The sequence below is a fragment of the Hyla sarda genome, chromosome 10 (genome assembly GCF_029499605.1).
Source record: "Hyla sarda isolate aHylSar1 chromosome 10, aHylSar1.hap1, whole genome shotgun sequence".
Lineage (NCBI taxonomy): Eukaryota > Metazoa > Chordata > Amphibia > Anura > Hylidae > Hyla > Hyla sarda.
The window spans coordinates 80,664,729-80,678,827 of NC_079198.1; the positions used below are offsets into that span (position 1 = coordinate 80,664,729).

General features: G+C 40.3%; 1 protein-coding gene and 1 long non-coding RNA gene across 5 annotated transcripts in view; one reads left to right on the forward strand and one right to left on the reverse strand.

Annotated features, from left to right (window-relative positions):
* The window catches only part of POU2AF3 (POU class 2 homeobox associating factor 3), a 35,536-nt gene that overhangs the window by 6,022 nt on the left and 15,415 nt on the right, over positions 1-14,099 (forward strand). For 2 of the 3 annotated variants that reach the window (XM_056543343.1, XM_056543344.1), the window contains exon 2: positions 10,059-10,150. In XM_056543343.1, the coding sequence (XP_056399318.1) occupies positions 10,144-10,150 (7 nt within the window). In that variant the 5' untranslated portion in view covers positions 10,059-10,143. Of the gene's footprint in view, positions 1-10,058; positions 10,151-13,608; positions 13,737-14,099 lie in introns of those variants that run through there. The other variant, XM_056543342.1, reaches the window with a different exon arrangement.
* Positions 960-13,913, reverse strand: LOC130293994 (uncharacterized). 2 transcript variants are annotated; one of them, XR_008848351.1, is made up of 4 exons: positions 13,700-13,913; positions 5,962-10,231; positions 5,788-5,880; positions 960-4,119 (listed from the first exon to the last, which is right to left on the reverse strand). It is a non-coding gene; the product is annotated as an uncharacterized LOC130293994 (long non-coding RNA). The 2 variants fall into 2 exon arrangements; XR_008848350.1 differs by having other exon boundaries at positions 5,788-10,231.

The following is a 14,099-nucleotide window of genomic DNA, read 5'->3' on the forward strand; positions in this document are numbered from 1 at the left end:
CAAACTTACGTTCCCGTGGTCGGGACCCAGACAATCTAGTGCTTCCGGGGCAGAAACAGGTGGGTGCTGCATGCTATATTGTGGCGGTCCCCAGCGGCGGGACCCCCGCAATCAGACATCTTATCCCCTATCCTTTGGATAGGGGATAAGATGTCTAGGGGTGGATACTGAAGCTTTGTGCAAATTTGTTGTTTTAGTGCTATTTTTGTAGTTGTACTTTGGTATTTCTGGTTAATGTCTTTTCCAGTCTGTACCTGGACTTGAGATTGTTCCTTGAGGATGTAGACCGACCTTATGTTGCACTATCTTGTGTTCTATTCAACTGAGCAAACTGACAGTGATCTTCACTGGGGAGGACCAACGTAAATGTCCAGAACTTCCCTCCACTTACTTCTATAGACTTTGCTAAGACACAACTCTATCCAGGCCTATCCAGGAGGCATCCTCTGACATAATGGTGTGCTACTGACTCAAGAGCTGAGAAAAGGGACTTTTCTTTTGCAATTGTGCCCTTAGTGTTACCCTTGACTAGGAACTCCTTTCTGTACAGACTTTTACCCTTGTAGCTGGTCTCGTTTGGCAGATGTAGTCGACTGTAGACAGGACTTGGAAGATGGTGACCTACTTGTAGATGTGCCTGACTCTTGCTACACCTGAGGCTCACTGTGGTAAACTTCTTATGTAATGACTGGAGCTGCAGAGTATGTATGCTCACCGTGTGCTCTATCCTGGGATATAGTGTGGAGCTGAACAACTAATGGATAGGAGTTGAACAAGTAATATATCTATTACTTCTCTTAAAATGTACCTGTCATTTCACAGAAAAAAAATTATGATGCTATATGTTACCACTAGTAAACCAAAAGAAGGACAAACATTACATTGCTACTGATAAAAATTTATTTTATTTCACAATATTAAAAATCCAAATCCTTAAAAAAATTATATATTGTACAAAGATTAGTATATAGGCAACAAAAAAATTGATGCTAAAAACAAACGTACGGGACAGACTATAAAGTAGAGTCAACCGTTTTGTAGTATTAAGGTATAGAGAAGGGTGAAATGATCAAGTTATAAAGTGCACAAAGAGAACCAGGGGTACTAACACCCTCAATACTACCATTTATATTAGTGAATTTTTTATTTACTTTTTTTTAAATCTGGGGCTGACACATTAGCTACAGTTACAGGGGAAATAAAGGTCGGCAATACATTTTAACCCCTTAACCTCTTAAGGACATAGGACGTATGGGTACGTCCTGGGTCCCGGTCCTGCGATATAATGCGGGGTCACACGGTGACCCCGCATCATATCGCGGCGGGCCCGGCGTCATAGTGAAGCCGGGACCCGCCTCTAATAGCGTGCGGCACTGATCGCGGTGCCGCACGCTATTAACCCTTTAGCCGTGCGCTCAAAGCTGAGCCGCGCAGCTAAAAACGAAAGTAAAAGTGCCCGGCTAGCTCAGGGAGCTGTTCAGGATCGCTGCGGTATAATCCGATTGCCGAATGAATGCTTCAAGCCTGAGATCCAGGCTTGAGCATTCAATCGCCGAAAACACTGATTGATCCATTCCTATGGAGATGGATCAATCAGTGTAAAAGATCAGTTAATGCAATGTTATAGCCCCCCCCCCCCCCCCCCTATAAGAGCTATAATATTGCATTAGAAAAGTGTAAAAAACATCATTAACCCTTTCAATTATCCCTTCCCCTAATAAAAGTTTGAATCACCCGGCATTTCCAAAAAGAAAAAAACACAGTGTAAATAAAAATAAACATATGTGGTATCACCGCGTGCAGAAATGTCCGAATTATAAAAATATATCGCTTTTTAAACCGCACGTTCAATGGCGTACGCGCAAAAAAATTCCAAATTCCAAAATAGCGCATTTTTGATCACTTTTTATACCACAAAAAAGTGAATAAAAAGTGATCAAAAAGTCTGATCAGAACAAAAATGGTACCGCTAAAAACTTCAGATCATGGCACAACAAATTCGCCATCATAGCGCCCTGAACACAGAAAAATAAAAAAGTTATAGGGGTCAGAAAATGACCATTTTAAACATATACATTTTCCTGCATGTATTCATGATTTTTTTTCGGAAGTGATACAAATTCAAACCTATACAAGTAGGGTATAATTTTAACTGTATGGACCTACAGAATAAAGATAAGGTATAATTTTTGCTGAAAAATGTACTGCGTAAAAGCGGAAGCCCCCAAAACTTACAAAATAGTGTTTTTTGATCAATTTTGTCGCACATTGATTTTTTTTCCCGTTTCACCGTAGATTTTTGGGTAAAATGACTAATGTCCTTACAAAGTAAAATTAGTGACGCAAAAAATAAGCCATCATATAGAATTTTAGGTGAAAATTTTAAAGAGTTATGATTTTTTAAAGTTAAGGAGGAAAAATTGAAAATGGAAAAAGCCCGGGTCCTTAAGGGGTTAAAGACACAGCCCATTTTGACCTTAAGGACAAGGCCAATTTTAGTTTTTGCACTTTCGTTTTTTTCTTCTCCCATCCTAAAAAGCATAATGTTTTCACTTTTGCCCCTACAGGCCTAAATAAGGGCTCATTTTTTATCACCAATTGTACTTTGTAATGACATCAATCATTTAATAACAAAATCTACAGCAAAACCAAAAAATATATATATATATTTGTGGGATGAAATTGAAAAAATAAAAAGTTATTTTGTAACTTTTGGGGGTTTCCATTTCTACACAGTGCAATTTGGGGTAAAAATGACACCATGGCCCTGATTTACTGTGAGTGGAGTGTAGGTTTTGTTGTGTTTTTTGCAGTTCTGACCTTTTTTTTCCATGGAATTTACTAATTTACTCTGATTTCGGAAACTTTATACATGCTTTAAAGTGTAGGGTTTTCTTCCCAGAGAATTCACATGATTTTCAGAGTAGTTTTCAGAAAAGATGAGTGATTTTGGATGAAATGTAGGGAACACGCCTCTTTTCCCGAAAAACGCGCAAAAAATAAGCCATAATATGGATTTTTAGGTGGAAAATTGAAAGGGATATGATTTTTAAAAGGTAAGGAGGAAAAAACGAAAATGCAAAAAGTGAAAAACGCTGAGTCCTTATGGGGTTAAAAAAAATTATAATTACATGCTCCAAAATTAGTATGTTTAAAATTGTCATCTTATGACCCCCATAACTTTTTTTTTTCCGCATGCAGGGCTATATGAGGGCTTATTTTTTGCGCTGTGATCTGTAGTTTTTATTGGTATTATTTTCATTTTGATGTGACTTTTTGATCGCTTTTATTAGGATTTTATGGTATATGAAGTGATCAGAAATGCAGTTTTGGAATTTGGTGTTTTTTTACATGTACACCATCGACCATGCGGTTTAACTAACCTTATATTTTAATAGTTTTAATTTACGCACGCAGCGGTATCACATATGATTATGTTTATATTTGATTACATAATTTTCTTTAAAAAATTTATTTTTATTAACTTTTTTTTTTACATTTTGTTTTTAGTCCCCATAGGGAGCTATACCCTGTAATCTGTAAATTGCATACACTGTTCATGGCTATGACATAGCATAGCATTTATCAGTGTTATCGGTGCTCTGCTGCTCTAGCCTGCAATCGCTGGCCAGAGCCTCAGAGCACTGATCGGATGGCGAGGGGGCAGGTAAGTGCCCTCCCATCATCCTCTCAGCTGATCGGGACCTACGATTATGCCGCGGATCTCCCGATCCGCAATGTCCAGCATTGACCATGGGTCCTGGCTGCTAATAGCAACCAGGACCCACCAGGCTTGAAGTGTTCTCCGCTCGTGAGGATGCTTTAATCCCTGGTAACGGGACCAGGGCGTACAGGTACGCACTCGGTCTTTAAGTACCGGAACGCAAGGTTGTCCCTATATGCCCTTCATACAGAGTCTTGTGTAATTTAATTAAAAAAATATTCAATAAAAATAATAGTGCATAAAAAATAAAAAATAATAATAACACTTGCCGATAACCCCTGTTGCTGTTGTGTAAGTTTGTCCCGTTCAAGGTACAGAAACGAGCCATCTCCAACCACGTTGTATTGTAAATCTGCTGGTTGCTGCACTCCGGATTGTGTGTCACACAGGCATCACTGTTACAAGAGCAGAAATAAAATGATTGCTTTAAGAACATGACATTAAAATATGACAATACGTAAAAAGAATTATTGCTCATAAAATGTGTAAAAACAGACATTACAAGGAAGGCATAGAAAAAAAGTGCACCTGTATATGTAGATAAATATACAGATGTAGTGTATGTTAAACAAACACTAAAAAAGAAAAAACTGCTTCAACAAGCTGTGAAGGATATTTTCACATCATGGTACATTGTGGGGGGGCGCCTTCGGGACTAAAATTGAAAAAATAACGGCACAAAAGTATACAAACACATGCACATACACAATTTATATATTGTACAGGATGTACACATAGGTTGGAGCCTGAAGTCCCGATCATGGCCAAAAAGTGAATTGCATTATTATTAAAAAGGTGCCCTGACCAAATACCTTTTCATAGTTTCTTGATACGCCATTCTGTTCCTAAGATATGTGGGTTTATAGTTTGTCTGATAATTCAGGTAATCAGTCAGATGGGTGTGAACCTAGTTTTAATAATGTAAATCAGGTGATGGGTGGAATTATAGTCAGGTGGCATGTATTAGGTATAAACATCCCTCAATGTAAAACACTCACAAGCCATCACTGTATAACCCAACCCATCACATCACTCCCATTATTAAAACTAAAGGGGAATTCCAGTACATAACATCTTATGTTACCCTATTCACAATATAGGGGATGAGTGTCTGATCACAGGGGGTCTCTCTGCTGGTTACCCTCCACAATCTACTGCCCAGCACCCTAGCTCTCCTCATGCACAGACAGGGCACGATGGAGACTGTCGACCCCCGCACAAAGCTGTGGTCAATATGCCCCTCCATGCATCTCTATGGGAGAGTCAGAGATATACGACCACTGTATTATCTCTGGCTCTCCCATTAAGATGCATGAAGGGGGTTTGCTGACCATGGTCGCACAGAGCACGAGAACACCTGGTGTTATGAACACGAATGTTCAGAATATCGGGTTGCCAGGCAGGAGATCTTGGGGGGTCCCAGCACTAGGACCCACCATGATCAGACCCTATCCCCTTTCTTGTGGATAGGGGATAAAATGTTATGTACCGGGGTTCCCCTTTAAGTTTATGCTAATCTGATTGGTTTCCTGAATTGTCAGAAATAGCATAAACCCACATATCTCAGGAATGGAAGGGTATATCAAGAAACTGTAAATTGTGTCTGATCAGGGCACCCTGGGCTATTTAATGAGTCTAAAATCATTTTTGGGGGTTGTTCACAGGTCCTCTTTAAAGCCAAGATAAGGAGCATATGAAAAGAAGTACAAATCTTTTCCTTAGCTCTAGTTTATATTGATATAAAAGACTGGCCAAACCAGTAATGTGTGAATAAGCATGGTAAAGGTGCAGGGTTTTGCCTGGCAGTTATAATCTGATGCCAAAAAAAATGATATTTAAAAGATGTGCCACTATCCTAAAAAGATTGGAAAATGAGAATCAGGAAATCCTTTAAGATTTACAAACTTACCAAAAGGATAGAAAGAATAATACAACTATAATTGTCCAATAATGTAATAGCACAAAAAGTTATTTTATGATGGTAATGCATTGATTTTAGTAACCTGTGTAATGTATACATAAGAGCATTCCTTCTAAATCAGACCCTGATAATGGGTTCTTACTTATCTTTATAATGCCATCCTTATCTACAGGGTCCTTGTTCACCTGTCATCACAGGGCGACTTGCCAGCACATTTCCCTCCTTTAAAGTCTATCTGTAATAAAAAAATAAATAAATGGAAAAGTAACAAAGACCGTCAGCACTCACCACATCTTCTTTGTACCCCCTTACCTACCATCCTCCCCCATTGTAATTTATGTGAGTATTTAATAAAGAAGATGTGGTGAGTGTCGACGGTCTTTGTTACTTCTTGAGAGTGATATATGTCTTTGCTGGAGAAATGGTCAGGTCACCACTGTACACTTCCACGGGTGCAGGAGTGTCGTTCATCGCTAAGCCTGGGGGTTTGTGTTTCTTTGCAGTGCCGGATATCTGTTTTGTAATAAATAAATAAAAAACACTTTAAGAGACTAAAAAGGTTTGATGACTCGGGTAACAAGGACAAAGACAAGGTCACATCAGAACCGTCCTAGAACATGCAATGCATACCTGTATTGTATAGTTCTTTGCATTTCCTTTCTATATTTTTTATAAAATGAGGAATTAATGCATTTTAATAATTTTGTCTATTTTCAGCTTCTAAACGTTGGAAAGGTGTTACATATTCCCTGTAAGGGAACCCCGCAAAACTGGTCCTCTACCTTGTACTCTTCTGGCATGCCCATGGCCAAGCACCCAGTTCCACCCTCAAATTTCTTCCTGGTGGCCAGGAAGAGAGAACTGGGCTTACCGAGACTTACCACCAACTTCTCTGAAACTCTCTCTCAAGTACCTAAAGTGACAAATCCCGATCAATCTATTAGGGCTGATAACTTTGTTTCACAACTAGCTATGGGAGCACTTTTTTAGAATACCATCCCAGGGGAACAGGCACCTATACGTAACATATGCTTCCTACATGAAGAGAACTGTATGCTTTAGGCCAGGTTCACAACACAATTTGTGCCTCCAAGGCATGAATACATTGGGAAACTGTCAGAATGACATGCTCAGACCGTCACAGGCTCTAGTCATTTCAGTGGCCTGAGTGTAGTCAGCTAGTGACTACATTCAGAGCATTTTCCAAATGTATACAAGTTTTGGCTTGGAATGAGAAGAGAGGTTTGCAGTGCTTTTCAGTCAAAGCTTGGATACATTCGGAAAATGACACCAACATAGTCACTGACTACATTCTTTTGAAATGAATGGGGCCAGTGCCCGTCCGAACATAGATACGTCAGCATGAAATTTTCACTGACGTATCCATTGCCATTGTATTCTATATAGACCCCCTACTGTTTTGCCACTATATAAATTGAGATGTTTGTCAATAAAGTGGGTACTCCAGTGGAAAACAAATGTTTTCAAATTAACTGGTGCCAAAAAGTTAATCGTAAATTTCTTCTATTTAAAAATCTTAACCCTTCCAGTACTTATCAGCTGCTGTATGCTCCAGAGGAAGTTGTGTAGTTCTTCCAAGTCTGACCACAGTGCTCTCTGCTGACACCTCTGTCAGCATCAGGAACTGTCCAGAGTAGGAGCAAATCCCCATAGCAAACTTCTACTGCGCTGGTCAGTTCCTGACAGGAACAGAGGTGGCAGCAGAGAGCACTGTGGTTAGACTGTCTTCCAGTTCTTTAGACAGAGAAAGATCTACCTGGTTGCCTTTGCTATGTCAGCGGCTATAATCTCCAGAGTCCTGGGGAAAGAAGAAGGGAATCCTGGATGGAGGTACCATGTTGGATATGGTGCTCCATCACACCACCATTGTTTTGTCCCTTTTTGCTACCATACAGCAGTGTCATACATTCTTTTTTCCCCTATGTTGGACAGCCTTTTTCCTGTAATAGCTTTTGGCCTTTGTGGGTATTCATTAAAAAAATAAAAAATAAAAAAATAAAAAAGTGCAGTTTCACCTGTAATTGTGCAAAATGTTCTTAAATGTTCTCTGATTATGTGAGTTGCTTTTGTTAACCAGGGCCTTTAGACTTTTTAACAAAATAATGTATTGTGTTTTTAGATTTTGGCCTCTTTTCCATATATCTATTGATGTATACATTAACTAACTGTGGTTTCATATTTCACTTGATGGATATCCATCAGAATTTTAAGAAAAATTAAACAACTAAAAATCCGTGCAGTCTCGGTAAAGCAGAATATTTAAGAAGATTAGGCTCAACCATTTAGATATTAGATAGATAAATATGAGATCGATAGATATGAGATAGATAGAAATGAAGATTAGGCTCAACCATTTATATAGCTTTACTCTGTATATGTTATAGCAAAAAGTAAACTCTGGTTATTAGGAAAGAGACATATATAGAAGTGTGCAAACCAATAACTAGATGCCATGCTCCTTTTTAGCAGTAGGTGGCACTGTAACCATTACTATTCACAGTATGAACAAACTTGATCGCACAAAATGTTTGCGTATGGAATCTGAATTAGAATCATACATGCATGTATAACATCGATCTATCTAAAAATATAAAAAATATGGATATGGGTATAATTCTACTTTGGCTAACCCACACTTGCACTGATATTGACCTGCCCTTACAATGACATTTCTATTTTTCTTAAGTCACATATATTCATTGGAAATTATCAATAGCATGGATTGGGTAACAACCCCCATAAAAGGTAACTAATGCACCATCATAATGGATGGCATTGCATATCCGACATGCTCGTTCTTTCAGCAGAATTTGTTTGTCGAAGAAATTAAGCAGTATGTAAAGGAATTTATGTGGCAAATTCCGCCCGGAAATTCCGTAGTGTGTCCTCTTTTTTTGGATTTGTTCCTGGCTTTATATTCAATAATTACAATTAAAAACCTGAATGTGTGAACATCAGATATGACAAGGGTGAACTGAGGAAGGTGTGTGGATGTATACAAGTGTGTGCACAGTATAGGGATAAGTGCCTTGTGCAAGTGTTATATATGTGCTGTGGTTTATATACTGATTGTAGCATTAAGTGGTTTTGTACAGGACTGTGTTAGGTTGTGTGCGAACATGTCTGTTATCCATCATGCTATCACTATAGGACACACAGGGGCTCACATTGAAATGTTGGATAATCCAATCTTTATAAATGGTGCTAAAAAAATCAAATAAATAAATAAAAATCAATTATATATATATATATATATATATATATATATATATATATACACACACAGGCTCCTTGTGCTGCTGACCACCTATTTATCTATATGCTTATTTATTCAAATTACTAAAACTTTGCACACCTTACTCTTAGACTGCTATACATGTGCCCACCCTATAATGATGTCAGGGATTACTTTATTACAAATAAAATAGAAAAAGTGGTGATGACAAGGTCCCCCCCATTGCAGCTTGGCATCAACAACACTGTCACTTGAGGTTTGTGTGCGTATTCCACATTATAAAGCTACATGCACATATGCATGAACTTCTGAAATATGTTATATAAGCTAATATAGGGTTCATGCATTAAGTAGAATTCAAAATCTATATAAGCACTTGCACTGATTGCATATACAATTTGCCTTAGGTAAAATAAATAATAAAAAGTAGCAGTTTTAGAACAATCTAATTCATTTTGTGCATCCTATATCTTGTAATATTGTGTATAATTCTTGGATAGAGGTGTAAAGTTAGCAATAATATGCTGCACATGAGCAGAGAAGCAGAAAGTGTGAGGCGCCTGGCCTGCTCCTCTCATACAATGACACAATGCTCAGCAGCCACGCCCCCTGCTGGCCTACCTGCCTTGTATCCCCCAAAAACCCCTCTAATCAGCCCTATGTGACCCCCCAAAATCTGCTACCTGCACCATAAGATCCCATACACCTAGCTCTCACATCTAAACAAGTGACTGGGGATCTGCAAGTCTCTGCTCTATACTTACTGGCTTATTTGTCTTCTTACTGCTAATTTTGGGGAAAGCTTTATAAAATTTTAAAAATTTCTTCGGAAAAAGCCCGGGGGGAGGGTTTGACATCAAATCTTATTCCCAAAGACCCTCAGTTACAGGCACAAGGGCTTTGTTTCACCAAAAGATCTGTCTTTTTGTTAGGGCTTTGAATATTCAAATTGAAACTATCGCGCAATCATTGATTGTCAAATCATTGGTTTCTAGAGTTTTTAAATAGATGGCATGGTGGGGAAAAAATCCAAACCTATATCTGTAGCCATAATACATTTGTATGCTATATCCTCAGTCTCCATTACAGCACAGGGACTTGCTTTATTTCATGAAATTTAAAGAAATTACACTCTTGAGCCTTTTTTGCCTTTATAGAAGGGAATAATCTCCCTGTACAAGACTGCAACATCCCTGGGGATTCCTTCTTTGAAATCAGAGAGAAAACTATTAATCTTCTCCAATGTCTGGTAAGTTCATTTTAGTCTTATTTTCCACATTTGTCTCCTTTTTTTGTGCACATTTGCTGCCTTTCTTCTTATATGCTGTTCCTTTAAAAGAGAAAGGAGAGACTTCATTAATATGCAGAATGCTGCACTGTGCAAATCACAAAGGCTGAATTCAACAGGTTTTGCATATTTACCAAACAGATTATTCTGCTGATGTTTTGCACTTTTTGTCACTTTGTACTTATATTAGTAAATAGAACATGATTATGGGGGGGTGTGGGGGGGGGGGGTGATAGTGCATTAAGGTGCAATGAGACACTACTGGGGTGGTCAGGGCTGCTGATAGACAGTGTTTGCAGGTGGCTGGGGTTTTCATGGAAGTTGTGCATTGTAGTTTATTGCAGCTTTATGTTGCACTTTGAGTATTTTGTATTATTTAGTATTTGTAGGGGCAGAGCAGGGCTGGCAGGGAGCACAGGGACTTCGTATAGTGTCATTGTTCACACTCAGTGCACTGTATGCAGAATCCAGGATCATGTGAATTCAATGACAAATCAACTGATTTTTAGTGACATTGAATTTAAAAAAAAAAAACGAGATTACAAATGAGCGGATCCCCATCTCTGACCGGGGAAACTGGGCGTTTCTGTTTTCCCCTATGGCTACAAAGTAGCGATCAGAACCGTAAGGTTTCCAGCGATTTGCCCTCCTCCCCCTCCTATATCTAAATGTGCAGAAGGGTCACTGTCAAGTCCCTCTAAGCCCATATCGGAGCCGAAATTCCCGCTAGAACCGAATTCCCCCTCTGTTCTCCCACAGCGTGCGCGATCGAGACTCGCTAAGAAGAAATACCCTGCTAGGCCGCCTTTCACCAGCAGGGGTCGCTCTTTACGGGCGCTTTCTAATAGTCTCGCCAGCCTATGTAACTACTTTGTGCGGCTACATTCGGCTCGCTTAGCCCCTGTAATACTCGTTATCATGATACAGGAGTATTCTCCATGCAAATAACCCAATCGTGTGTATTTAGCCTGGACCCGGTATATATATAGCGACAGTAACAAGATTTACATATATAAGTAGCTCATACCTTCCATCAGACAGTAAGTGATACAATGTAACCAGTTCATCCTCTGCGGCTCCTATGTAACTCTCTTCTGTCCTCATTATTTGTCATGTGCATTATATACAAGGTGCACTATATTCTATATATACAGTATATACTATGCTCTAGACTACACACTGTGTAAAACTATGAATTATTGTCACCAAGACCCAATAGTTGCTAAATACAGCACAGACCAGTGTTTCCCAAGCAGGGTGCCTCCAGCTGTTGCAAAACTACAACTACCAGCATGCCCGGACAGCCTTTGGCTGTCCGGGCATGCTGGGAGTTGTAGTTTTGCAACAGCTGGAGGCACCCTGCTTGGGAAACACTGGCACAGACAGTGTATATTACTCACAATATTTACATAATGAACGTCCCAACACTGAATCAGGAATACAATGTATACTGTACAGTGCCCCCCACCTCTAGAACCTGCCTATAAGGGGACATCATATATACAGGGTCAGGGGATATACAGTGCAGCAGAGGGGTATACTGTGTTCAAGGTGAGGCAGTATATCCTATATACACACTCTACTGTCCCTTAGAGGTCCTGCAGCTGAGATCAAGGGGTATATAGGATACATCTCCTATATATAAGAAATTGCTGTGCCTCTATGTTTGCACTGGGGTCCTGTTACTAGTATACAACATCTCTCATAAAGTGCTGTCCCTCCATGCCTGTCCAGATGTATACAGTGCAGGGGGTTGGTAGATACTATATATACAGTACAGGGGCTTAGGTATATACTGTATACAGTGCAGGGGGTTGGTAGATACTATATATACAGTACAGGGGCTTAGGTAGATACTGTATACAGTGCAGGGGGTTGGGTATATACTATATATACAGTACAGGGGCTTAGCTAGATACTGTATACAGTGCAGGGGGTTGGGTATATACTATATATACAGTGCAGGGGCTTAGGTATATACTGTATACAGTGCAGGGTATATACTATATAAAGTGCATGGGGATGGGTAAATACTATATATACAGAGCAAGGGCTTAGGTATATACTGTATATAGTGCAGGGGATTGGGTATATACTATATATAGTGCAGGGGCTGGGGTATATACTTTATATCATTCTGTATACAGTGCAGGGGCATATGCTGTATATAGTGCAGGGGGTTGGGCATATACTATATATACAGTGCAGGGGCTTAGGTATATACTGTATACAGTGCAGGGTATATACTGTATACAGTGCAGGGGGTTGGGTATATACTATATATACAGTGCAAGGACTTAGGTATTTACTGTATACAGTGCAGGGGCTTGGGTATATACTGTATACAGTGCAGAGGCTCGGGTATAAGCTGTATACAGTGCAGGGGCTCGGCTATATACTGTATACAGTTCATGGGCTCATGTATATACTGAATACAGTGCACAAGCTCGTCTATATAATGTATACAGTGCAGGGGCTGGGTATATGCTGTATACAGTGCAGGTGTGCATATTGTATACAGTGCAGCGGCTCGGGTATATACTGTATACAGTGCAGAGGCTCGGGTATAAGCTGTATACAGTGTACGAGCTTTGCTATATACTGTATACAGTGCAGAGGCTCGGGTATAAGCTGTATACAGTGCAGGAGCTCGGGTATATACTGTATACAGTGCACGGGCTTTGCTATATACTGTATACAGTGCAGAGGCTCAGGTATAAGCGGTATACAGTGCAGAGGCTTGGGTATATACTGTATACAGTGCAGAGGCTCGGGTATAAGTTGTATACAGTGCAGGGGCTCGTGTATATACTGTATACAGTGCAGATGCTCGGGTATAAGCTGTATACAGTGCAGATGCTCGGGTATATACTGAATACAGTGCAGAGGCTCGGGTATATACTGTATACAGTGCAGAGGCTCGGGTATAAGCTGTATACAGTGCAGGAGCTCGGGTATATACTGTATACAGTGCAGAGGCTCAGGTATACGCTGTATACAGTGCAGGGGTTCGGGTATATACTCTACACAGTGCAAATGCTCAGGTATAAGCTGTATACAGTGCAGGGGCTCGGGTATATACTGTATACAGTGCAGAGGCTCAGATATACGCTGTATACAGTGCAGGGGTTCGGGTATATACTCTACACAGTGCAAATGCTCAGGTATAACCTGTATACAGTGCAGGGGTTCGGGTATATACAGTATACAGTGCAGGGACTCAGGTATATACTGTATACAGTGCAGGTACTCAGCTATATACTGTATACAGCAGTGTTTACCAATCAGAATGCCTCCAGCTGTTGCAAAACTATAACTCTCAGCATGCCCAGACAGCCAAAGCCATGCTGGGAGTTGTAGTTTTGCAACAGCTGGAGGCACCCTGGTGAGGAAACACTTCTGTATACAGTGGCCGCAGTTCCGCGCACACGTGTTGCCGGCGCCATGCTTCTCCTCACTCGTCTCCTCCGCTTCCCGCCGTGTGGTGACGCCGCTGGCCCGGGCACTTACCTGGGAGTCCCAGGGGCCCTCACCGATGCTATGGAGGGTGAGGGGACCGGGCACACACTATGGGCGCCGCACACCCCGCCGCTTCCCTCCACTCCCGGGAGACATTCTTTTCGCTTCTGTCGTAAACAGTATGGAGTATATCCGAGGCTTTACGTCTCCAGAGCAGCATGGGCGATAGGTGCCAGTGTGTGGCCGGGAATAGGGGAGGGCAGGCTGCCTGCTGTCAGCAGTGCCATAGCCGCTCCATTATGGTGACTGAATGGTTAATATTGGATTCATGGATTTTATTTACATCAGAAATCATCAGATCACAATATATTGTTCATGAGACTGATATAAATAATAAAGTATTGTGTGTTATTATGCCATATTCTGCAGACCATCACATGATAACTGCCAC